General features: G+C 39.2%; 1 protein-coding gene across 3 annotated transcripts in view; it reads left to right on the top strand.

Moving 5' to 3' along the window:
• The first annotated feature begins 9,321 nt into the window (after nt 1-9,321).
• Nucleotides 9,322-26,679, top strand: part of UVRAG (UV radiation resistance associated) — a 315,157-nt gene continuing 297,799 nt past the window's right edge. For 2 of the 3 annotated variants that reach the window (XM_082628358.1, XM_082628357.1), the window contains exon 1: nt 9,322-9,614. In XM_082628358.1, the coding sequence (XP_082484484.1) occupies nt 9,498-9,614 (117 nt within the window). In that variant the 5' untranslated portion in view covers nt 9,322-9,497. The remainder of the gene's footprint in view (nt 9,615-26,679) is intronic. The other variant, XM_082628359.1, reaches the window with a different exon arrangement.

Genomic DNA, 26,679 nt, shown 5'->3' with positions numbered 1-26,679 from the left:
ACAGGGAACGAGGGGCTTCCAAATTGAATGTCCCCTGTTCTCAGGTGCTTGAAATGTAATAAGGGCGACAGAAACGTAAAGCACTCATCTTCTAAAAAACCTTTGCCTCCTTTTATATTCCCTGTCTAGGTTCTAGATGTCACTACTGCCCACCATCAGCACAACCAGCCTCCAGTTGTGGTGGGCTCTTCTCTCCTCCCCCTTCCCTGCCCCACTCCGATAGCTGCTTGCTGCTGCTGCTGCTGACATTTTTGTCTCTCAAATCATTCCCTCCTTTCTCATCCCTGATAACATATACGAATGAGTGTGGGATCCAGCCTGTGACACTGCCCTTACCAGCTGCATTATCATGTCACTTAACCTTTCTGAACCTCAGCTTCCTCATCTGTAAATGGAAATAATCTATATTCCTGAGTAAATAAGATAATAGGTATCTAAATATATGATATAAAAATAAAATGTATTCATCCAGGTCTCTCAACAGGAAATAATGGCTGTGATCATCATCATCATCATCATCCCCTTACTGGGTCTCCCGGACCTATTAAATTGAGCTCCCTGTTTCCAGGCCTCTCTCCATCCAGCTCACTGTTCCTGCAGCAAAGTGGCCAGTCTTCCTTATTTTTTTTTTAAATAAAAGCTTTACTGAGATATAATTCATGTATCATAAAGCCCATCCTTTTAAAGTATATACTACAGTCAACTAATCTATGACAAAGGAGGCAAGGATATACAATGAAGAAAAGACAGTCTCGTCAATAAGTGGTGCTGGGAAAACTGGACAGCTCCATGTAAAAGAATGAAATTAGAACACTCCCTAGCACCACACACAAAAATAAACTCAAACTGGATTAAAGACCTAAATGTAAGGCCAGACAATAATAGAGAAAAACATAGGCAGAACACTCTTTGACATAAATCACAGTAAGATCTTTTCTGACCCATCTCCCAGAGTAATGGAAATAAAAACAAACAAATGGGACCTAATGAAACTTAAAAGCTTTTGCACAGGAAACTATAAACAAGACGAAAAGACAACCCTCAGAATGGGAGAAAATATTTGCAAATGAATCAGTGGACAAAATCTCCAAAATATATAAACAGCTCATGCAGCTCAATATTAAAAAAACAAACAACTCAGTCAAAAAATGGGCAGAAGACCTAAATAGACATTTCTCCAAAGAAGGCATACAGATGGCCAAGAGGCACATGGAAAGCTGCTCAACATCACTAATTATTAGAGAAATGCAAATCAAAACTACAATGAGGTATCACCTCACACCAGTTAGAATGGGCATCATCAGAAAATCTATAAACTACAAATGCTGGAGAGGGCGTGGAGAAAAGGGAACCCTCTTGCACTGTTGGTGGGAATGTAAATTGATACAGCCACTATGGGGAACAGTATGGAAGTTCCTCAAAAAACTAAAAATAGAACTACCATACAACCCAGCAATACCACTACTAGGCATATACCCCGAGAAAACTATAATTCAAAAAGAGTCATGTACCACAATGTTCATTGCAGCTCTATTTACAATAGCCAGAACATGGAAGCAACCTAAGTGTCCATCGACAGATGAATGGATAAAGAAGATGTGATACATATATACAGTGGAATATTACTCAGTCATATAAAGAAATGAAATTGGGCCATTTGTAGAGACGTGGATGGACCTAGAGCCTGTTATACAGAGTGATGTGAGTCAGAGAGAGAAAAACAAATATTGTATATTAACGCGTATATGTGGAATCTAGAAAAATGGTACAGATGAACTGGTTTGCAAGGCAGAAATAGAGACACAGATGCAGAGAACAAACGTATGGACACCAAGGGGGAAGTGGGGGGGTGGTAGTGGTGGTGGGATGAATTGGGAGATTGGGATTGACACATATACACTAATATGTATAAAATAGATAACTAATAAGAACCTGCTGTATAAAAAAATAAATAAAATAAAATTCAAGAAAAAGTGAATAAATTTAAAAAAATGAAGTATATAATTCAGCGGGTTTTAGTATATTCGCAAAGTTGTGCATCAATCACCACTCTCTAATTCCAGAACAATTTCATCACCACCAAAAGTAATCCCATACCAGTTAGCAGTTATTCCTCATTACCCTTCCCATCAGGCCCTGGCTAAAAACTAATCACTAACCTACTGTCTGTCTGTATGAATTTTCCTGTTTTGGACATTTTCTACAAGTGGAATTCTACAGGTGGCTTTTCGTGTCTGGCTTCTTAGATTTAGCATAAGGTTTTCAAGGTGTGTCTGCGATGTAGCATGTTTCATGAATCATGTACCATTTGTCCTTTGGAGCATGAAAGTTTTTAATTTTGGTGTAATCAAATTTACCTAGGTTTTTTGTTTTTTGTTTTTGTAGTGTGTGCTTTCATATCTAAGAAGCCACAGCCTAACCCAAGGTCACAAAGATTTACTACTATATTTTCTTCTAAACGTTTTAGAGTTCTTAGCTGCTACATTTAGATCTCTGGACTATTTTTTTAATAAAGTTATTTATTTTATTTATTTTATTTTTGGCTGTGTTGGGTCTTTGCTGCTGCACACGGACTTTCTCTAGTTGCAGTGAGCGGGGGCTACTCTTCGTTGCGGTGCACAGGCTTCTCGGCTTCTCATTACGGTGGCTTCTCTTTGTTTCGGAGCACAGGCTCTAGGCATGTGGCTTCAGTAGTCGTGGCACCCAGGCTCAGTAATTGTGACTTGAGGGCTTATTTGCTCCGCGGCATGTGGGATCTTCCCGGACCAGGGCTCGAACCCGTGTCCCCTGCACTAGCAGGAGGATTCTTAACCACTGCACCACCAGCCCATCTGGACTATTTTGAGTTAATTTTTGTGTATGGTTGAGGTAGGGTCCCATTCATTCTTTTGCATTTCCATTCTTTTGGATATCCAGTTATCCCAGCACCGTTTGTTGAAAAGACCACTCTTTCCTCATAAAATTGTCTTGGCACTTTTGTCCAAAATCAATTGATCATAAATGTAAGGGTTTATTTCTGGATTCTCAGTTCTATTCCACTCATCTCTATTTCTATACTTACTCTAGTAGCACACTGTCTTGATTAGCTTTGTAATAAATTTTGAAATCGGGAAATGTGAGCCCCGACTTTGTTCTCTTTTAGATTGTCTTGGTTATTCTGTGTCCCTTGCATTTCCATATGAATTTTAGGATTGGCTTGTTAAGGTTTGCAAAAAAAGGCAGCCAGGGTTTTGATAGACGTTGCATATGAAGCGACAGATCAATTTGGTGAATGTTGCCATTTTAACAATATTAAGTGTTCTGGATGTTTTCCCATTCATTTAGGTTTTCTTTAACTTCCTTTAATGGTGTTTGTAGTTTTCTGTGTACAAATCTTGCACTTCTGTTAAATTTATTGTTAAGCATTTTATTTTTTTGATGCTATTGTTAATGGAATAGTTTCCTAATTTTGTTTCAGATTGCCATGTTAGTGTATAGAAATACAATTGGTTTTTGCATATTGATCATGTATCTTGCAACGTTATGGAAATTGTTTGTGTCAAATGCTTTTTCTGCATCTGCTGAGATGATCATATAGTTTCTGTCCTTTATTCTATTAATATGGTGTATTACATTAATGGATTTGTGTATGCTAAACCAATCTTGCATTCTTGGTAAAAAATAATTTATATATTTGGATTTAGTTCACTAGTATTTAATTCACTAATATGTTGTTGAAGATTTTTATGTCTATATTTATAATGAATAAGGGATATTGGTCTGTAGTTTTCTTGTCTTTGCCTGATTTTGGTATCAGGGTAATGCTGGCCTCATAGAATGATTTGGGACGTCTTTTCTTCTGTTCTTGGAAGAGTTGTGAAGGATTGATGTTAATTTTTCTTTAAATATTTGGTAGAATTCACCCCTGAAGCCATCTGGGCCTAGGCTTTTCTTTGTGGAAAGTTTCTGATTACTAATTTAGACTCTCCTTGTTATAGATCTCTTTAGATTTTCTTTTTGTTTTTGAATCAGTTTTGGTAGTTTGTGTGTTTCTAGGAATTTGTCCATTTCATTTGATAATCTAATCTGTTGTTATACAATTGTTCATAAGATTCCCTTCCAATCCATTTTATTTCTGAAAGGCTGGTAGTGATGTCCTCACTTTCAGTCCTGATTTTAGTAATTTGAGGCATCTCTCTTTTTTTTCTTGATCAGTCTAGCTAAAGATTTGTCAATTTAATTGATCTTTTCAAAGAGCCATCTGGTTACACTGATTTTCTCTGTTCTTTTTCTATTTTTTATGTCATTTATTTGTGCTTTAGTGTAAACGCATTTAGCGTATTTTCCTCTAGTATTTCCTCTGAGTTAGTTTGCTCTTCTTTTTCCAGTGTCTTAAGGTGGAAGTTTAGTTTATTAATTTGAGATTTTTTTTTCTTGTTTAATATGGGTGAGTTATAAGTTTCCCTCTAAGAACTGCTTTAGCTGCATCCCACAGTTTTGGTGTGTTGTGTTTTTGTTTCATTCATCTCAAAGTGTTTTATAATTTATCTTCTGATTTCTTTGTTGACCCATGGTTATTAAGAGTATGTTGGTTAATTTCCATGTATCTGCTATTTTTCCAAATTTCTTTTGTCATTTATTTCTAATTTCATTTCATTATGTTCTTAGAACATACTTTGTATGATTTCAATCCCTTTTAATTTATTGGGACTTTTTAAATGACCAAACATATGATCTATCTTAGAGAACATTCCATGTGCATTTGAGAAAAGCATGTATTCTGCTTTTGTTGGTTGGAATGTTTTATAGATTAGATATCTATTAGGTCAAGTTGGTTTATTGTGTTGTTCAAGTCTCCTTTTCCTTGTTGATCTTCTGCCTAGTCATTTTATCCATTACTGAAAGTGGGGTATTGAAGTAACTAACTATTGTTGTCGAACTGTTTATTTTTCCCTTCAATTCTGCAAGTTTTGCTTCATATATTTTGGGCCTCTGCTGTTATGTGCACTGTTTATAATTTTATATCTTCCTAATGAAGTCACCCTTTTATCATTATAAAATATCTTTATCCCTAGTAACAATTTTTATCTTAAAATCTGTTTTGTGTAGCCTGTATTAGTATAATATAGGCACCCCAGTTCTCTCTTGGTTACCATTTGCATGGGATATCTTCTATCCTTTCCCTTTCAACCTATTTGTGTCTTTAAATAAGAAGTGTGTTTTTGTAGACATAATAGTGTTGGACTTTTTAAAAATACATACAGTACTTCTACTTTCTGCCTTCTGATGGAGCGTTAATTACATTTAATGTAATTACTAAGGTAGGATTTACATCTGCCATTTTGTTGTTCTTTCTCACCTTCCATTCCTGCCTGCTTTTGTGTTAAACATGTATTTTCTAATATATTATTTTAATTCTCTTGTTGTCTCTTTTACTGTATATTTTTGAGTTATTTTCTTCATGGTTCCTCTGGAGATTACAACTAACATCTTAATTTAAAACTATCTAGTTTAGATTAATACCAACTTAATTTCTCTATCTTTTGGGCAGGCTGGCCACATATAGGAATGGTGTGATGGGTTAAATGCTGAGCCACAAAATAATATGGACATGTCCTAATCCCTGGAACTTGTGAATGTGACTTTATTTGGAAAAAGTCTTTACAGATATAATTAAGGATCTCAAGATGAAATAATCCTGGATTATCTGGGAGGGCCCTGAATCCTATGACAAGTGTCCTTAAAAGTAAAAGAAAGGAGAGACACAGGGAAAGGGGAGAGGCCATGTTAAGGAAGCAGGGACTGGAGTTATGTAGCCACAAGCCAAGAAACAACTGGAGCCACCACAAGCTGGAAGAGGCAAAGGAGGATTCTCCTTAAGAGTCTTTGAGGGAGTGTAGCCCTAACACCATCTTGATTTTGGACTTCCAGCCTCCAGACCTATGAGAGAATAAATTTCTGGTGTTTTAAGCCAGCCAGTTTATGGCTTAAACTAATACAAACAGTGACCTTCAATCTTTTAGAGGGCTTGTGCCAGTGGATGGCAGAGTCTGGTCTTCTCAGCTGTGAAACATTTCACTTTACTTGGGGTAGGCTGCAAATCTGACGCTTTTTTCTAATACTTCTGAGAAGGTGGAAGAAATTCTCATTTAATGGGTTATAATGGGATCACTAGGAGGAGAAAAATAGGAATTTCCCCCACCCCTTGGCTTCAGCCACAATTTTTATGACAAACTTCTGCCCCGTATATATTCTAAACTTCTTTTGCGTAATCCTGTTTTTCTTCCTTGTAAACTCTTTTCCAAGCTATTTTTCACCACTTATCGCTTAGGGAGTTTTGGTTTGTGTATTTTCAGCTCATATTTTATCATGCATACACACAGTTGTATCTCCTACACTTTTTACATAACATTACAATGCCCTTACGCACATTTAAAAAGCACCTTTCCTTATTTCTAAAATACCAAATGATTTTTGAGATTTCTAATTATTTTTGATGAAAACCAATACAAAGTATTTTTTCCTCTGATTAAACACAAATGATATATTTTTTAAATTTCCTGTATATGATATAGAAATATATTCTGAGAAAAACATGACTTCACTGTATAAATAAAATTTAAAACATACGCTATAATAGTCTTTTATTAGAGGCAGTAAAATGTAGGATTAACAACATTGGAGTTAGACTACTTTCAAACCCCAGCTTAAAACTCAAAACATGTGACCTAGGGCAGGTGACAGAACTCTTGCTTTAGCTCTCTAATCTCCAGCACTGTGGTGAGTGTACACATGAACTGCTTACAACAATGCCTGGCACAGGGACTTCCCTGGTGGCCAGTGGTTAAGAATCCGCCTGCCAATGCAGGGGACACAGGCTCAAGCCCTGGCCTGGGAAGATCCCACATGCCGTGGAGCAACCAAGCCCGTGAGCCACAACTACTGAGCCTGCATGCCTAGAGCCCATGCTCTGCAACAAGAGAAGCCATGACGATGAGAAGCCTGTGCACCTCAACAAAGAGTAGCCCCCCACTCGCTGCAAGTAGAGAAAGCCCGTGCACAGCAACAAAGACCCAACACAGCCAAAGGAACAAACAAACAAACAAACAAACAAAAACGAAAAAGAAAAAAATATAATGATAGGTAGCATTTATTGAACACTTACTCAGGAGACTATTTCAGTTTTCTGCCATACCCCTGGGGTGAGTGCCAGCTCTCCTAGGGTTTGTGGCATGTAGGTGGAAAAGTCTGAGTAGTGTTATTTACCTCAGTTCTGTATATCTGGTGTCTAGTAATCTGCCTGATGCAGAGTTGAACCTCAGTAAAGGCTTGTGGAAAATCGCTCCTGCTCTCTGTGCTGGAACATCCTTTCTTCCCTCCCTGCCTGGTGAACTCTTATTTGTCCCTCAATACCCAGGTTAAATGTCACGTCCACTGTGAAATGTGACTGTCTTCTCTGGCTCCCACAGTCCCTGGACTTCTTCAGACCTAGCACTAAGCCCCTTGATTTGGGGCTTCTGGCCTCTAGAGCTGTGAAAGAACAACTTTCAGTTGTTTTAAGCTAGCCAGTTTGTAGTAATTTGATACAGCAGCCTCAGGAAACTAATACAGCTTGGAAACAGACAAATGTTTTCTGTGAAATTCCACCAGATCTTGGAACCAGATATTTGGGATTTCTCAATTACTCCCTTCTCAGCAAACACCTGACTGCATACCCTAGGCTCTAGCCATGAGGAACTACTCAACTTTTCAGAATAGGAGACAATGTGACATACATCTTAGCCAGCTCTGGGATCAGATCCAAAGTGTCTTCAGGTTTCTGAATACCCTAGAAAGATAGTATGCTTACCTTTTATTAAAATATTTTTAGTGCAATTATTATATACCAGGTCCTGCACTGGGCACTATACTTAACATTAATTTACTTAATCCCCACAGCAACCTTGTTACTATTTTACAGATGGGAAAACTAAAGCTGAGAGAAGGAAACTGGCTTGCCTAGGAACATATAACTAGAAGGTGGCAGAGCCAAGATTCCAAAAGTTCCTGATTCCTGTTGTGTCTGACTCTAAAACACTGTGTTCTTTCTGCTAGGTCAGTCCAGGTGGTGGAGAAATTCACAGTCTAAGGGGGGAAAAAGGCAGATCATTATTCTGCAGAACGACTCAGTGATATTTATTACAGAAGCAATTGCTATAAATGCTATCATTATGATCAAGGAGGTCTTCATGGAAGAAGTGGCATTGGAACTGTGCCTTCACTTCAAAAACACATGTCCTGATTCTCTGCCAGGCACCAGGAATCCAGAGATGAATCAGACAAGGTTCTTTTGCTTGGGAAATTCACAGTGTGTAAGTTTGTGTGTTTGCAGGAGGGGTATGTGTGGCTGCACATGTGTGTTACACACTTATTAAAAGACAGTAGAATGCAATAGAATAACCAGGAATGTAGTAGAGGCAAGTTTCCTAACTCAGGGTCCCAGAGTGTATCTGAGAATCCTTTTGGGATCCCAACCCCAGATGAGATTTGATGGGTAAGTAAACATTAGCCAGGAGGAGAAAAGTAGCAAAGGCTTTTCAGGAACAGCGTAAACACCCCACTCACAGAAGTGAAACAGTGTCCCGAGGTGCCTGGCTCAGCCTATCAGTTAGTGGAGTGTGAGGAGGGGCGGGGACTTGTGGGTTGGAACTGGTCGTGGGTGGAGCTGGCAGGACTGCCCGACAAGTTTCTGGTCTTGGTGCATCCTGCGTGGTGGCTTTCTGTCGAGCCATAAAGTATTCCTTTTCAATCCTCACACGTTGACGAGAGTCCCTCAGGAAAAGATTACTCTGGGAAACTGCAACTACAGACCGGCCACCACGACCCAGCTGGCGCCAAATACGTCCCCGCCCTTCAAGGGAGGCCGGTTACCATGGCAACTAGGTCAGGGCGGAAGTGGCTCCCAAAACTGACTCTCACTAATCAGGTGACTCTCCTGCCTTCTGCACGTGACACCGGAGCCCAGGCGCAAGGTCTACCTAATCAGACTCCGCCCCTCTTTTCCTTTACTGACAACTGACAGCGACATCGAGCAATGGTCCTTGCGGCTCCTTCGGGGGACCCCGCCCCATGGTAGTGGAAGAACCAATTAGACTGGGAAAAAATGAAGCAACGCCCCAGGTTTTACCTCCCCTTGACAGACGCAATTTAGGCCATCCCTGGGTTCCTCCGCCCCCAGCCTGTTCCTGCCGGCGATAGACAGACCTTCTGCCCAATAGCGCGTCCGGTTTCTGAAATTGGGTCCCGCCCCCGCGGGAGCTGAACCAATGGGCAAGCCAGGTCTCAGCGGGTGGTGGGGGTTGCACTGCGGTAATATGGCTCTTCCTTAGCCAGCGGCGGCGGCCGGCGGTGGGGTAGAGCGGTTTTGCCTCCCGGGTGGCTGGTTTCTGGGCTGCAGGGGCTCAGCGGGTCGTGACTAGGCTGTGGTGGCGGATGCCGGAGGAGCGCCGGCCCCGCCGCTTGGCGGCTCCCGGGTCAAGATGAGCGCTTCAGCGTCGGTCGGGGGACCGGTCCCCCTGCCGCCCCCGGGCCCGGCCGCCGCGCTGCCTCCCGGTTCTGCCGCGCGGGCCCTGCATGTGGAGCTGCCGTCTCAGCAGGTAACCCCGCGGGCTCGCGGCGCTCGGGAGGGGCCGGGAGGAGGCCGATGAGGGGACCCCGTGGGCGGCGGGCTGACCCTGTACCGGCCAGGAGACCCTGAGAAGTGACCGGGAAGAACTCTGAGGACCGAGGAGAGCTGTCCAGAGGTCTTGGGAGGGGAGGAATCCAGGGATGGCCGAACCTCTGGGGGATCCTCGAGTCCCAGGAGACGTCCCGTTACAGGAGATGGGCTGGGAAGAGGCGGGAAGGGACCCAGTGAAACTCCCTGGGGGCCCGCCTGTCCCACTCCTTAGGGAGCGGGGGATTCCCTGGCGCAGACCCTCCCCTTTATCCTTCTTGGGAAGGGACCCGGGGAAGCCCCGGTGCCCCAGGAGAGACGGGGGAAAGCGCTTTTCCTTTCTCAACTCACTCACTTGCTGACAAACCAATTGATACTCTGTGCTGCGGGCGAAGTGAGAAGTCTTTAGCGTTTCCAGCATTTACTTTTAATCTCTCCTTATTATGAAGTACTCCCTTAAACTCTCAAGAAAAATCCTTTGGGACTTTGGGTTTCCTTCCTAATTCTCCGACCCCCAAGGAACGCATTTTAGAAATTTGGGGTGTGTGTGTACTGCATTCCGTCAAATGAGTATCCGTGGAGGCACATTTGCTGTATATATTCATGTCTTCCCCCATCCTTTAGCAAGGCATAAAGGGCTTCTTGGATCCAACTTGGTTCCGTCCACATTGTAAGCGGATAATAAAGAGAGAACACCGAGTTTGGGGACCTGACAAAATTCTTTGTATCATCCACCTATCTGTAGAGTACTTCTTCTTTCCTTCTCTCCCTTGCCTTCTTGCTCTCCCCCAAGAGGAGACTTTGCAGGAACTTTAGCATTAAAGAGACGGAAAGAAAGTACCTTCCATCTTCCCGCATCCACGAAGAGGACCTAAGAGAAACGGTCAGTCGTTGAGAATTTACCATGTTGGGTTTGTGCCTAGTGCTCAGCTGGCTGGTAGTTGATTTAACCTCACAACTCTGGGAGGTAGCTATTTTTATTAGCTCCATTTTGTAGTTCAAGAGACTGAGGCTTAAGTTTGTAAAATCGCTTGGCCAAAGCCTTGCCATTAGTGAGTGGTGGGGCGGGCTTTCAGAATCCAGCCTCTGACTGTACCCCCAGCACGTGGTTGTTGTGCTGCAGACTTGAGCAGTCTCTTCTCCACCATCTCCACACAGTACAGAGTTCTTTCCTACCCTTCCTCCAACTTCCCATCGCTGTCTTAGTACTTAGGAAAGAGTCAGATGGAAGAAAGCAGAGGCTGGGGGCAGAGGGGGGTTGGGCAATGGGATGGACTTGAATACAGGAAAGTGGGGGGATGTGGGGACCGCTAAAGGGAAGGAGAGCTGGAGATCAGAGCTACAGTGGTGGCCATGGAGCTGAGTTGTTTGCAGAAGCAAGGGCTTTCTGTGCGGTAGAAGAGGATCTAAAAGACTGGGGTAACATGGGCCCTGGTTTTGGGGAGCTGTTGGGAAGGGAGTTTGTGGAGGGTATGAGTTTGAGGGTACTGAAGTTTGGATTGTATTTGCAAGGTGCTGGGGGAGAGTGAAAGTCTGGTGGGGGAGACTAGCCTCTGGAGTGAGCATTAATGTGAATTTTCATGTGTGTGGCGGGAGGTGGACTGTGAGAGTGGATACTGGGAGAGACAATGATGGACACTGTTACAGGCATCCTGGAGGAATCCTAAAGGAGTCAAGAGCCAAGAGGGGTTTAGTTTGGGAGAGCTTTGGGAAAGTGTGGGATTAGGAAAGAGAAAGCATCATTTGTTTCATAGAGCCTGTTCTCTGATAACAGTTCCTAGTTTAACATTGGGGGAAATAATCCAAACAAAGTGTCTGTGGAATAAATCCAACTGCACTTGTAAGCGTTTGTCCAATTTTTGGATTTGTGCCAAGGGACATATAGTGGCTTAAGTGTACGGCTGAATGCTCTGTGATCGCTGAGTATGGTATTTACAGCTTTCTGGGGGTGTCATCCTTCTTGAATCATTGGAAGGCAGCCTGTATAACAAAAGCACTTTACTTTTGCTCTTGACATTAATTTTGCTTTCTGGGTCAAAATGCTCAAGTTTTTAGGATATAAATATATACCATTTAAAAAAGTAAACATTTTATTAAAGGGTTATCTGTATACAGTAAAGTGTACCAGTTATTAGTACACAGCTTGATGAATTGTCACAAAGCAAAGAAAGTTATGGAAGTACTACCCAGATTAAGAAGTACAAAATTATTACCATCCCAGAAGTCCCCCTCATGTTCTCTCCCATCTCTACTTTTTCTTTGTCTCCAGAGGAACCACTATTCTGATTTCTAACATAAGAGAAAAGTTTTTGCCTGTTCTTGAACTGTATATAAATGGAATCACGCAAAATGTATTCTTCTTTTGCTCAATATTGGTTATGAGAATCAGAGAACGTGTGTGTGTATAAAAACTTTTTTCTTTTAGCATTAATTTGTTGTCTTTTTTTGCCTGTGGCTTTTGTAGAATTTCAAAGGTTTAGATAAATTGGAAATCCAATTAACTTTCTTTTGAGTAACACTTTGAAAATTGTGTCATTTTAATAGATTCCATGCTATTTGATAAGATGTCAATATTTCTAAACAGGTAAACAAACCTTGTTGATTTAGGATTTCTACGATGAAGTTGATTATTTCAAAGCATAGATTCAGTGGTTTCTCCCCGCCACCCCCAGCCTGTTTCTAAGGTAGGGTTTTTCAACTTCAGCACTGTTGACATTTTGGGTGGGTAGGTGGGTCTGTAAGATGTTTTGTCACCTCCGTGGCCTCTACCCACAGTATACAGCAGAACCATCTCAGACCTGACAGTCAAAAATGTCTTTAGATGTTGCCAAATATCCCTTAGGGGGCAAAATTACTTCTGGTTGAGAACCACAGTTCTAAGGTATATTTTTGTTTTAGGATAGAGAGTACCCCTGCTATGATTTACTCATTTATTCCAGTCTTCATTAAGTCCCATTGATTCTAGTGGCTGTTTTGTTTAAAATATTAATTTACTGTATATTAGTTCCAAAAGTATTGGACTCCCCCCTACCCCCAGTCTGCCTCCAGAAAAAGATTTATTTTGTTTTGGCTCAAAGAAAGCCCACAAAACAGTAAGACCTAACTTATTATTCTTATTTTAATCCACTTTTCTTAAAGAAAAAATTTAGTTAACACTGCATAACTCCTGAACCTTTACATTTATGAGTACTAACTACAGTCCATAATATTATAGCTACTTGATTATGTCAAATGGAATTACTACTTAATTTTCGCCTCCTTTTGCTTCTGTAGGATTTTGCTTTACCTGTAATTTAAGCATGAACTGGTCACACATTTTGAAGATTGTTTTTGCTCTTTAATATTTGGTTGAGGTTTGTAATTAACTAGTGAATATAAGCTCATCGAAGAATAACTTCCTTCACATTAGGCATTTTGAAATAAAAATTTGTGTTTCGTAGTTGAGATATTTATTATTTCCTTAAAAGTTTGAGAGCATTTCTTTCCTTCCCAAAGGCTTCCTCCTTTGAGTATAACCTAACTACATTTCTCAGATACTCAGAGCTGGGGAGGCTTTTCAGTGATTGTTTAGTGACCCTTTTTGGGTCACTACATACATAAACACATAGTTTTGCATGCAGTTATAGTCCTAACCTAGTTTAATCCCTTCCATTTAAAAAATTTTACAATTCATTATTATTTATCTTAGACAGTTGTCATCAGTATACATACATCTGCCACATTTTTGTATAATAATGTTTAGTTATGTTTGTTTAACCCCCATTGGTAGACTTTTGGACTGTTTCCAGTTTTTCTGTGTTATTTTGTTGCAATGAATATCCATATACAGGTATCTTTGAAATCATTCACTCAAAGGATATTTACACATGCACATGTATACATATATACACATATACACACACATATATATAACCTACATACACATACACATACTTTTTTGTTATTTAAATTTGTATTTCTTTAGTTATCAGTTACGTTTTAGTAGCTTCATTTATTGTATGCCAAACACTGTGCTAAGTATGTGAACTCATTTATCCTTACACAGCCCTACGAGTTTCAATATTTTTGCATAGATTTTTGTAGCATTTTCATTTCTTTTGTGACTTGCTTATTCATGTCCCTGGCATTAATTTTTCTGATTACTTGCTCATGTTTTTTATTCATTTAAAGAGCATTTTTCTTGTCTTTTTATGGGAGGAGGTAGGGAATATCACTACTGTTAACCTTTATCTCCCTTGAATTTTTAAAAATAGACTTTATTTTTTATTTTATTTTATTTTTCCTTTTGGCTGTGCGCACAGCTTGTGGAATCTTAATTCCCCGACCAGGGATTGAACCTGGGCCCCCAGCAGCGAAAGCGCAGAGTCCTAACCACTGGACCGCCAGGGAATTCCCTAGACTTTATTTTTTAGAACAATTTTAGATTTACAGACAAATTGAGAGGATAGTACAGAGAGTTCCCATATACTGTATAGCCATTTTCCCCTATTTTTAACATCTTTCGTTAATATGGTACATTTGTTACAATTGATGAATCAGTACTGATACATTATTATTACCTAAAGTCTATATTTTATTCAGATTTCCTTCATTTAAAAAAATTGTGGTAATCGGGCTTCCCTGGTGGCACAGTGGTTGAGAGTCCGCCTGCCGATGTAGGGGACACGGGTTCGTGCCCCGGTCCGGGAAGATCCCACATGCCGCGGAGCAGCTAGGCCCGTGAGCCATGGCCGCTGAGCCTGCGCGTCCGGAGCCTGTGCTCCGCAACGGGAGAGGCCATGACAGTGAGAGGCCTGCATACCGCAAAAAAAAAAAAAATTGTGGTAAGATATACATAATATAAAATTTGCCATTTAAATCATTTTTAACTATAATTCAGTGGCATTACGTACATCCTCAGTGTTGTGCAACCATCATTACTATCCATTTCTGGAATTTTTCATCATCTCAAACAGAAACCATACTCATTAAACAACTCCCCATTCTTCCTTCCCCCAGCTCCTGGTAAACTCTGTTCTACTTTATGTCTCTATGACTTTGCTTATTCTACCTTCTTCTTATAAGGGAATCATACAATATTTGCCCTTTTGTGTCTGGCTTATTTCATTCAACAGTGTTTTCAACATTCATCCATGTTGTAGCATGTATCAGACTTTAATTTCTTTTTAAGGCTGAATAATATTCCATTGTGTTTATATACTACATTTTGTTTGTTCAGTCATCTGTTGATGGATCCTTAGTGTTTACGTAATATACTTTTTCAGGATCCCATCGTGCACATCACATTATATTTTGTTCACCTATCTCCTTAACCTCCTCTTGGTCGTAACAGTTCCTCAGACTTTCCTTCTTTTTGATGACCTTTATCGTTTTGAGTACTTCTCAGGTATTCTGTAGGATGTCCCTCTATTGGAATTTGTCTGGTGTTTTTGTTTTTTGTTTTTTTTCTGATGATTAGATTGGGGTTATGGGTTTTTGGGAGAAAGGCTGGAGAAGTAAAGTGCCATTTTCATCCTATCATTTCAAGTGTGCATACTATTAACATGACTTATCACTATTGATGTTAACCTTCATCATCACCAGTGCAGTTGTGTTTGTCAGGTTTCTGTGCTGTAAGGTTACTTTCTCCCACTCATCCCTCCATACTGGCCTCTTTGGGAGGAAGTCGCTATGTACAGTCCACACTGAAGGAGTGGGGATTGATACTCCCCCTCCTTGAGGGCAGAGTATCTACATAAATTACTTGGAATTCTTCTGCATGGGAGAGTTCTATCAGTAACCACTTCCTTTTACAGGTGAGGAATCTAAGGTCTGGGTAACTTTCTCCAAGTCACAAAGGGTGTCATCACAGGGACTGCAGTTTAGGTCTTTGATTCCCACTTTCCATAGATACCTTTTCTTTTCAGGGTCTGGTGAAAAACAAAAGCTTTAAGTTATCTCAAGGTTCGAGACCATCATGCTTTTTATTTTATTTCCCACAGCACCTTTACATAGCACTGTGCTGATTACGTAGTAGGAACTCAGTACGTTTTTTATTTTAAAATTTTATTTGTATATGGATCATTCCTTTGAAGAACTTAACAGCCTAAAGAGAGGAAGGAAATGGGATTGAAACACATATAAGAAAAAAATGGTAGAAGCACAAAAGCTTTCTAAAACTTAATTTAGCTGTATGGGATATATATTTTTCCCTTACATGTTTCTGTTTATTAGATGTCTTACTTCTGTCAGTCTGATTTAATCATCTTTTTATTATGTGTTTAAAAGATTTGTTTCGTTGGCAAGGCCACTGAAGGCAGAGAGAAGGCCGTATCTTATTGGAAACATATGCCCCGTGCAATGTTATGTATATTTATTCCTTCCACAAATATTTGTTGAGCCCCTTCCTTGTGATTCTAATAAAAAAATAGTGTATAGTTATGTTGTATAGCTATACAATAAAATCATGGCAATTTTTGAGCTGTTTTGGTTCTTGTAAACAAATCGGTGTGAGGAAGCTTCAGAAACAAAGAAAATATCAGCATCCTAAAATCATTATTTTTATGTGATAAAATGCCATTAGGAATTTAAGGTTTTTAAATTTGTGTGTGTGTGTGTGTGAAAATGTTTAGTTTTCCTTTGAAAGATAAAGCTATGTTCTTCAGTGTTAATTTTAAAATTTCTCTACTGGGTCACAGTTCTTAACTTTGCGGCAGAAAATTCAGAAGTGAAACCGACTGGAAATAGAGCCAGAGTAGAATTGAAACTAGTAAGTTAGGCCTGAGTGAGTAGTAAAATGAAAAAAAAAATTAGGTTTTCATATTTTCCAAATGTATATTTTTGATAATCTGTGTATTTTCATCAGTAGACATATTACTACTGGGGGAAATATACTTGTCATTTTTAATGTGCTTGAATGAGTGCAGATACAAACTAGGGATGTTTTAGAAAAATTAGACAGATCTATATTGAGAGAGGTTGAAACATTTTAGGTTTTATACTTTGTTTTAGGTTTAATGGCATCAGTAACTTCTCCGTTAAATTTTTTTAATGTCTTGTATCTTAGGAGTTGTGTTCTTAGATTATACATGTAGAGGAGCACATGGGGAATGGAAACTTGACATTGGAATTTTTTCAAAAACATATTTCATAGTATACTTTTTTGGTTTAATATTATATACCCTTGTTTTCCATCTTATTTTAAGATGGAAGCATGAATTTTGAATCATAGAATTTTATAGATGCAAATTCTGAAGCCCTCAGAGGTGAAACTATTCTCCTGGCCAGAGACTTGGTCCCTCTGTTTATTTCCACCCTCAGGGAGTCAGTAAAGAGTATTAATTTAACAGTCTGAATTGAGTGCCCTGCTCTTCCTGCTGGTGGCAAAGACCTGACCAGATCCTGGGTCTCTCATGAGCATTTCACTGTGCTTGGCTTGGAGTTTTGAGAATTTGTTTCTTAAACTTATCTCTGGGCTTTGACACATTATCCCTACAACTTTGGGGATTTTAGGCTAGAATTAAAATGTAGGAGAGACTGTATTTTAAACTTCTCTTTTCAGGCTGAGCTGTCAGACTCCATCCCCTTTCCCCCTGTTATGGTATGTATTAGTGAAACTTTGGAATGTCCCTGTGTAATTTGAGTGATCAGTCTTCCTGTTTTGTTCCAGTCTCTCCTTTTTTGAATATCCCACTTAAGAAGTCCTGATTCTTTACTGCTTCACATTTCTGAAACAGCAGCCATCTGGTGATTGTGGGGTTTTTGATGTGAGGAATTTTATTTGTGTAATGTTTGATGCTGATTGCCATAGACGTCATTTACTAGTAATGTTATCAGTCATTGAAAAACTGGAGTCAAGTGCATTTATTGGTTGAGAAGCTGAGAAAGCTGAGTATTAGAACCCAGCACTTAGGAATCTCTGTTTGCTGGTCCATTGAACTATCTGGTACTTTTTCCCACCATGGTTTTTAGAATGTCCTACAAGATGCAGTCAGGCTTTTTTGAAAATAATGAGGAAAACAACGAAGCTGAAACTGACAGCTGCCTTTGGCTTTTGTCAGTAGATTCCTGGGTAAGAAAAAAAGAGAAGATACAAATGAGTGAAAGTGGAAATCAGACTTTTATGGTCTATTTTTTTCCGGGAAAAACTTGGATCTCTTTTAACATAACTATATTTTTTTGACTAAGGGCTTAACTGTGAGCTACATGTGTTCATGTTAACCTATGTCAAAACTAGTTGTAAGTGCAGAAGTGGAAAACTGACTGAGTAATCCGTTTATTCAACAGATATTTATAAAGTACCTTCTTTGATTTATGTTAAGCATGGGATTAGCAACTATATGTCTTGTTTCCTCCAACCTACTTAAGTCTTTCAGAGGATATGAATTATTTCCTGTCACAATTCCAGTCTTTTTTTTTTTTTTTTTTGTATAAGAGCTAATACAGGAAAACTACACTTTTTTTTTTTTTTTAACACAACATGAAACTAATTTAGGAGTATGAAAAAGCTGTGTTTTAAGTCTCACAGCATGTGGGATCTTAGTTCCCCGACAAGGGATTGAACGCGTGCCCCCTGCAATGGAAGTTTGGAGTCTTAACCACTGGACCACCAGGGAAGTCCCTAAAATGTTAATATAAGGGTATATATGAAAAGCAACAACATGGGAAAGACTTTCTAATTTTTCATTCTGAAAATAGATCAGAAAGCAAGATAGGCAGGTAGGCTGCAGGGTGCTCATTTCAGGTATAGGATATTTTACAGGACTGTACTCATTACAGGATAGAGTTGGTCCCATCATAGAACTGTACATACAGTAGGTATTTCAAGCTTGTTTTAATGAATTGACTAAATGAAGTTTTTCCTATGTGCAAGGTATTTAATATAAATATAAAAATAAAGAACAGTTGTCCCAGTGCTCTTGAGTGACTGGTTTACATTTGATATTCCTTTATTTCTACCAAAAGAAATCAGTCTGATTATTATATGGGGACACTAGAATTGCAGAATTTCTTAATTGTACATTAGCTGCATTTTTGATATTTTATAAACTTGGATGTTTTAAAACTACCTGCAAATTACTAAAAATCGTTGCTCACTATTACTACCTTGTATTTTCAAGAATAGGTTACCTTATCAATGCCCTCTTTAATGAGGTAGCAAAATATGCAGTGCATTTTAGATATTATATCAAAAATAAAAACAAAATAAGTTGGTACTTAGACGTAAACATAAAATCTGTTAAAAAATGGAAAAATTTAATTAATTGATATTAAATTTCTGATGTGTACCAAATACTGTGTTAGACTCTGGTGTACTTCTTTCTCTAACTTCTCTTATTGTTGGAGTACCAGAATATCTTTGAATACGGTTTTATAATTTCTTAAAAGCAAATAATTATTCCTTTTCTTTTTTTTCCCCTTTAATATTTATTTATTTATTTAGTTGAGCCAGGTCTAAGCTGTGGCACGTGGTGGGCTCCTTAGTTGTGGCATGCAAACTCTTAGTTGTGGCATGCATGTTCGATCTAGTTCCCTGACCAGGGATCAAACCCGGGCCTCTTGCAGAGCGCGGAGTCTTAACCGCTGCACCACTAGGGAAGTCCCTGTCCCTAACATTTTCATTCCACAAATATTGTGCTTAACTCTGTTCTACACTATCATTTGTTTAACAGTTTTGTTTTTTTTTTTTTGCGTTTCTACCATGTATACCACAGTGGTGAAGAATATGTTTTCTAGAGCCCGATGCTTGGGTTCAAATCCTGGTTCCATTATTTCCTAGTTGGCAGTCTGGAAGTTACTTAATCTCCCTATGTCTCAGGGAGGCTCAGATCAAATGGGCATAATAGCACCTACCCTGTAGGGTTGTTGAAAGAATTATGGGGTCATAAATTTGTCTAAAAAGGTGCTTGGTAAGTAGTAACTGCTCGATGCTCACGCAACGTCTGCTCTTGCTCCTGTCATTATTACTACTACTGCTGCAGTTTGTCAGGCTCCGAGGATACAGGATGAATAAGGCACTGTCCTTGCCCTGGAGGGATTTATAATCTAATGGTTAAGGCAGCTACGTCAGCAGACCATTTTAGTGTAATATAAGAGATGGGTTGAACTAAATGCTGAGGTGGGAAAGAGAAGGAATAGCATTCTAGCAGAGTGACCAGCTTGAGCAAAAAGGTAAGTAGGTGTAAAAGCAAATGGCAGATAATTATGTGAGGCTGGAGTTTTAAGGAGCTTGGAGGAGGATGGTGGAAACAAACGAGCTGGAGAGGTATAGTTCGGGATTAGATTATGGAGGGCCATGTGTGCCATGCTTTGGAATTTGGTCATTATCCTGGAGGTAGAGGGGAGGACTGTCTTTTTTTTTTTAATAGACTTTATTTTTTAGAGCAATTTTAAGTTCATAGCAAAATTGAGCAGAAGGTACAGAGATTTTCCAAGTACTTTCTGCCCCTGTACGTACATAGCCTCCCCCATTAGCAGCACCCCACACCACAGTCATACGTTGTTACAGTTGATGAACTACATTGACACATCATCATCAGCCAAAGTTCACAGTTTACATTAGGGTTTACTCTTGGTGTTTTACATTCTGTGGTTTTGAACATATGTTTAATGACATGTGTTCACCAATATAGTATCATGCAGAGTAGTGTCGCTGCCCTAAAAATCCCTTGCGCTACACCTATACCCTGCGCTACATCTACAGCTCCCTCCCCACTAGCCATGGATGAAAATTGTTCCACATCCTTGTTAGCATTTGGTGTGGTCAGTATTCTGGATTTTGGCTATTTTAATAGGTGTGTAGTGGTATCTTGTTTGTTTTAGTTTGCATTTCCCTAATGAAAAATGATGTGGAACATCTTTTCATATGCTTATTTGCTGTCTGTATATCTTTTGGTGAGGTGTCTGTTAAGGTCTTTGGCCCATTTTTCAATCAGGTTTTTTTTTTTTTATTGTTGAGTTAAGAGTACTTTGTATATTTTAGGTAACAGTCCTTTGTTAGATGTGTTTTTTGCATATATTTTTCCCCATGGCTTGTTTTCTCATTCTCTTGACATTGTCTTTCAGAGAGCAGAAGTTTTAAATTTTAATGAAGTCTAGTTTATCAATTATTTCTTTCATGGAGAGAGTGTTTGCTGTTGTATCTAAAAAGTAGTTGCCATTCCCAAGGTCACCTAGATTTCTTCTGTGAATTTTATAGTTTCGCATTTTTACATTTAGGTCTGTGGTCCATTTTGAGTTGGTGTTTGTGAAAGGGTAAGGTCTGTGTCTAGATTCATTTTTTGTGTGTGGAGGTCCAGTTGTTCCAGCACCATTTGTTGAAAGACTACCTTTGCTCTACACCTACACCTTGCGCTACATCTACAACTTCCTCCCCACCAGACATGAATGAAAATTGCTCCACATCCTTGTTAGCATTTGGTGTGGTCAGTGTTCTGGATTTTGGCTATTTTAATAGGTGTGTAGTATTGCCTTTGCTCCTCTGTCAAAGATCAGTTGACTGTACTTATGTGGTATAAGTTTCTGAGCTCTCTATTCTGTTCCTTTGATTTACTTGTTTGTTCAGTTTGTCAGTATCCACAGAATAGCTTCCTGGAATTTTGATAGGGATTGCACTGAATCTATAGATTAAGTTGGAAAGAATTGACATCTTAACAATATTGCATCTTCCTATCCATGAATATGGATTTTCTCCATTTATTTAGTTCTTCTTTGATATCTTTCGTTAGAGTTGTATAGTTTTCCTCATGTAGATCTTGTTCATATTTATACCTAAGTATTTCATTTTGGGGGAGTATAATGTAAATGATATTATGTTTTTAAATGCAAATTCCCTTTGTTCATTGCTGGTATATAGGAAAGCAATTGGCTTTTGTAAATTTACCTCGTACCCTGCAACCTTGCGATAATTGCTTAGTTCCAGGAGTTTGTGGTTGATTTTCTCAGATTTTCTACATAGATGATCATGTCATCTGTTGAACAAAGACAGTTTTATTTCTTCCTTCTCAATCTCTATACCTTTTATACCTTTTCTTGTCTTATTGCTAGTACAAGCTAGTACTTGTTTTTCTTTTCTTTTTTAAACTTTTTGTTTAGAAAGAATTACAAGCTTATTGAAAAATTGCAAAAATAAAACTTGTACAAGAATACCTTTATACCCTTTACCCAGAGTCATCTATTGTTAACATTCCATTTGCCTTGTCATTTGCAAGCTATCTCTTCCTGGGTCTATACAGATAAGTTTTGTGTGTGTGTGAATCATTTGAAGTTAAGTTACATACATCCTGACCTTTTATCCTTAAATACTTGAGTATGTATTTCCTAGAAGAGGTATGTTTTCTTTTATATCTGCAGTATAGTTATCAGTTTCAGTAAATTAACATTGATATAATGCTTTTATCTAATCTGTGGTTCATAATCTGTCAGTTGATCCCATAATGTCCTTTATAGAACATTTCTTTCTCCAGTTCATGATCCATTCTAGAGTCAGGTATTGCATTTAGTGGTTTTATCTCTTCTTTAAGGTAGAACATTTCTGCAGCTTTTCTTTGTCTCTTTTTTTAAGGTCAGTGTCATTATACAGATAGACCCCTTCCTCCCTTTTTAAAACAGACTATTCTTCATTTTCTGTTTACCTGATGTTTCCTCATGATTAGATTCAGATTATGCATTCTCTCAATTGGAATTTCTTTTTCTTTTTTTTCATTTTTTTGGCCATGCTGCATGGCATATGGGATTTTAGTTCCCAACCAGGGGTTGAACCCGCACCCCCTGCATTGGAAGCTTGGAGTCTGAACCACCAGACCACCAGGGAAGTCCCTTCAATTGGAATTTCATGTGTGGTGATGCGTCCTTCATAGGGTATCACTTCTGGAGGCACATGATTTCCATTTGTCCCTTACTGGTGATGTTTATTTTGGTCACCCGGTCAAGATATTATCTGATTTCTCAACTATATAACTCTGTGTGTGTCTGCCCTTGAAACTAACTAATAAACAGTCTGTAGGGAGACACTTTGAGATCATGCATATATCCTGCTTCCCCCCACCCACGCCCCCGCCCCAGATTTATCATCCATTGATGATTTTTTTAAAAATTATTTATTTGACTGCACTGGATCTTAGTTGTGGCACACGGGATCTTTAGTTGCGTCATACGAACACTTAGTTGCAGCGTGTGGGATCTAGTTCCCCAACCAGGGATGAACCTGGGCCCCTGCATTGGGAGTGTGGAGTCTGAGCCACTGGACTACGAGGGAAGTCCCCATTGATGATTTTTGTCTGAGGTAATCTTGGCTATCATTGTGGTAAAATTATGATTTCCAAGCTCTTAACACTCCCTCCACATTTACCAGTCTGCCCTTGGCATTGTACTTTGAGAGTAGGAGGATAGTTTTGAGGAGAGACTGGTGGTGAGAAGAGTCATTGAGAAGGTGGTGGGGAGAAGGCTGCTGATGAAGTTTCTAAATAAGGGGAGACTGAGGCCTAAGCTGTGAGGCAGTGTGAGATAGTCATTCATTCATCATTCCTTTATTCCTTCAGCAAACATTATTGAATATCTGTGTGGCTGCGCTTGGGATAAATAGATGGTTTTGGTTCTTAAGGAGTTTATAGTCACTGGAGGCTACAGAAAGGCTGAGAGTGGTGACAAAATAGAAGTGCTATTAAGAGGTATATCTAAAATATAACTTTAGTGTATATGTTAAATATAACATATACATAAGGCTACTGTCTTATGGCACTGTGAATTATCTAGTCTTGTCCATGGTTTACTCATTGGTTCATCCATCAAACACTTACTGAGTATCTACTTTGTGTCAGGTGCTAAGTGCTATGGGTAAAAAGAGGAATGAAACTTGGTTTCTTTATTTAAGGCTCACCCCTCTTTTGGGGTTACACAGCCATATTAACATAGTTGATAAAGCATGATTGTGAGTATGATTGTGGTAAGTACTGTGTTGGTGGCATGTATATAGCATAGTCATGGCACAGAGGGGAGAAATTGTCATCTTGGTTTAGGGTAGTGGATGGGGCAGGGTGGTCAGGAAAGATGTCTCAAAAGTGGAGATTCTGAGTTGGGTCATGAGGAATGATTTGACATTTGTCTGCTTAATTGTAGATACTCATTTTAGTCCAACTTTGTGATTACCATTTGCTGTCATATTTTCCTCCAGTCAAGATTCATGGCTCATTTTCACACACTACTGCAGAAATATCCTTTAAAATTTATTCATGAATGAATTTTCCACTCGTACCCTTTTATCTTTTGTCATGCTGCCTTGTGTTTTTAGTAGCTAACGTCTTTAAAACCATTCTCATAGTATTTTTAGCCACAGTAGTTAGAACCATCTCCCCCACTTAACAGGTGAGAGAATCAAGGCCCAGAAAAGAACAATGAATACCCAGCTATTTTGGTTCTAAATTCGGAGCTTTTCCCACTATCTTAGTCTGTTTGCTTGGATTTAAAGCACAGTTTTCCAATTTCACCTCTGTTTCTACCTTCACAAACCTGTATAGCTCGGGTTAGGTGGATAGATTTTGAACCTACAGGTAAACTGACCACTAAAAGCTGAGGCGGCAACCTGTAGGGTAATAATTGTTACATTATTGAACTACCTTATGCGCTAGCACTGTGTCTAAGTGCTTTGCAGTTCTTCCCTTTACTCTTCATTCATTGCAACTCTATGAGGTAGAAGCTGTTATTAGTTCCATTTTACAGATGAGGTGTCTGAAGTTTAGAGAGATTAGTTACATACCCAAGGGAAATAGCAGAGCTGGGACTCAAACCTAAGTTGGCTAAGTTTATACCACAACACAAAACCAATGTTTGGTATAACTGGAATAAATAGCTCACAATCTGATTTTGTTCTGAAGCACATGCCCTTTGTTTTTTCTCAGGTTGATTTAATTGAACTCAGTTTGTAGCTGGGAGTCTCTACTGTTTACCCTAGTGCTGCAGTGTACTGGCTGTTGCACAGGAGTTAGTCCTCATGTCGTGGGTGGCTTAATCTGCCTCTTCATCTATTTCTTTTCGTGGCTGAGCATCTATAAAAGTCCCATATTACTGGCTGTTAAAAAAGTCAAAACTTCTTGGTGCAGATGTGGAAATGGGTCAGAGACCAGGGCTGCTAATTTTATTGAATTTATGTAGGAGAGGTAGTCAGAGGTATTTAGTCTTCCATTTCATTGTGTAGTTCCTGGCACATCGTGGGTACTCCAGAAATGTTGAAATACTTTGGTTTGTTAGGGTACAATGTATAGGAGAGAATTATGAAGACATGAGGATGTTTGTGAATGTTGCGAGCTTATTGAGACAGATTGGGATTGAAGATGGTACTGGAAAGTAGATTTAGGGCCTTTGGATTTATTTAGTAAAGCTTGATTGTAGTGGGAGGACCTTATTAGATAAAGGCAACCTGGGTTATTCTGGGGCAAAGAGAAGCGGGGGGTAATGGGAAAGAAATAATGGAAATGAAGACACAAAGATTCTAATTTTGCTGATCTTGGTAGGTTTTAAAAATAGAGTCTCTCTGAAATCAGTGTGTTAACATTTAATGCATAATGGGGAATATCCTGGTGGTCCAGTGGTTAGGACTCTGCGCTTCTGCTGCAGGGGGCACGGATTCAATCCTTGGTCAGGAACTGAGATCCAGCAATGCCATGCGGCTTAGCGGGCCCCCATCCCCACCCCCCACGCAGCCAAATGCATAAAGACTTGTACTTGTTTAAGGAATTGTATAGAGATTACTATTTGTGAGCTCTTGTTTGCAGAAGAGGAAGTTGATATGTGTATAAGAGAAGAAAGCTGGTTTTTTACAGTATAAACAACAATAGCTTTAGGGAAATGAATGAACAGTGTGGAAAGGAAGAAACATATGCCAGAGATAACTGTAAAGAAAGAATTGATGGGCTGGGTGGCTGATTAGAAATGGGAGTAGGGGCATGGGACATCTGCCAGGCAAAGATGTCTCAAAGGTTTTGAAACAGGGTATCTGGGAAGCAAATACATGGTGTACATGCACACATGTACACATAGCCTAGGAGATTAGGCCTGGGTGCAAACCTTGATTTTGCTACTTACAAACAGTGTAAACATGGGTAGGTCCATTTACTTAGGACCTCAATTTTATTATCTAAAAAATGAGTAAAGTGGCTTAGACTAGTGCTTATTAAACTCAAAATGTACATACAGATTACCTGGGGATCTTGTTAAAATGTAGATTCTGATTGAGTAAGGTCTGTAGTGGGACCTGAGAATCTGCATTTCCAACAGGTTCCCAGGTGATACTGAGTAGCAAAGGCTTAGATGACTTTCAAGATCCTTTTCAGTTCTGTAATTCTATAATTCTATTTATTGAATGTTTGTCCTTTGGAGATCTGTTATACTCTTGTGACTTTATTACCTCTATTTAGATAGATGAATTCTAAATCTGTCTCTTTACTTCAGATTAGAAACGCCTAAACCAATTCGTCATTTTACACTAACCACATCCCTTTCTTGACATCCCTATTTCTGTTAATACTTCATATTTGTAAAATACTTTACAGTTTTTCAGAGAGCTTTTATATTCATTATTTCATTTGATCCTTAAAATAACCCACAGAGGTAAGCATGCAGGAAATATCTCTGTTTTATGGAAAGGAAAACAGGCTCAGAGAGACTGAGTGGTTTGCCCACTAGTGAGTGGTTAGAACCACCCTCGATTTCAGGATTATTGACTCTCTTACCACTATGTCACACTGCTTCTGGTAATGACTATCACAGATACCTGGGCTTAAGGGTTGGTTGCCATCTCTGTTTTTTTAAAGATATAAATTTAGTTTTATTTTAAAAGATAGGTAATATATTCATGTGGATCACAATTCAAAGGTTATAACACAAATGCAGAAGTGGAATTCCTGGGTCAAAGAATCTATGCATTTGTAATTGTGGTAGGAATTGCCAGATTGCCATCTTAGAGGTTTTACCAGTTATACTTTTTTCAGGGAAGTGTCTGTTTTGCCACTGCCTGCCTCTGAATATGTTATCAG

Source organism: Mesoplodon mirus (assembly GCF_964341445.2).
Source record: "Mesoplodon mirus genome assembly, chromosome: 7".
Classification (NCBI taxonomy): domain Eukaryota; kingdom Metazoa; phylum Chordata; class Mammalia; order Artiodactyla; family Ziphiidae; genus Mesoplodon; species Mesoplodon mirus.
Note: the sequence above shows the minus strand (reverse complement) of the source record. Positions and strands in the feature narration are given on the sequence as shown.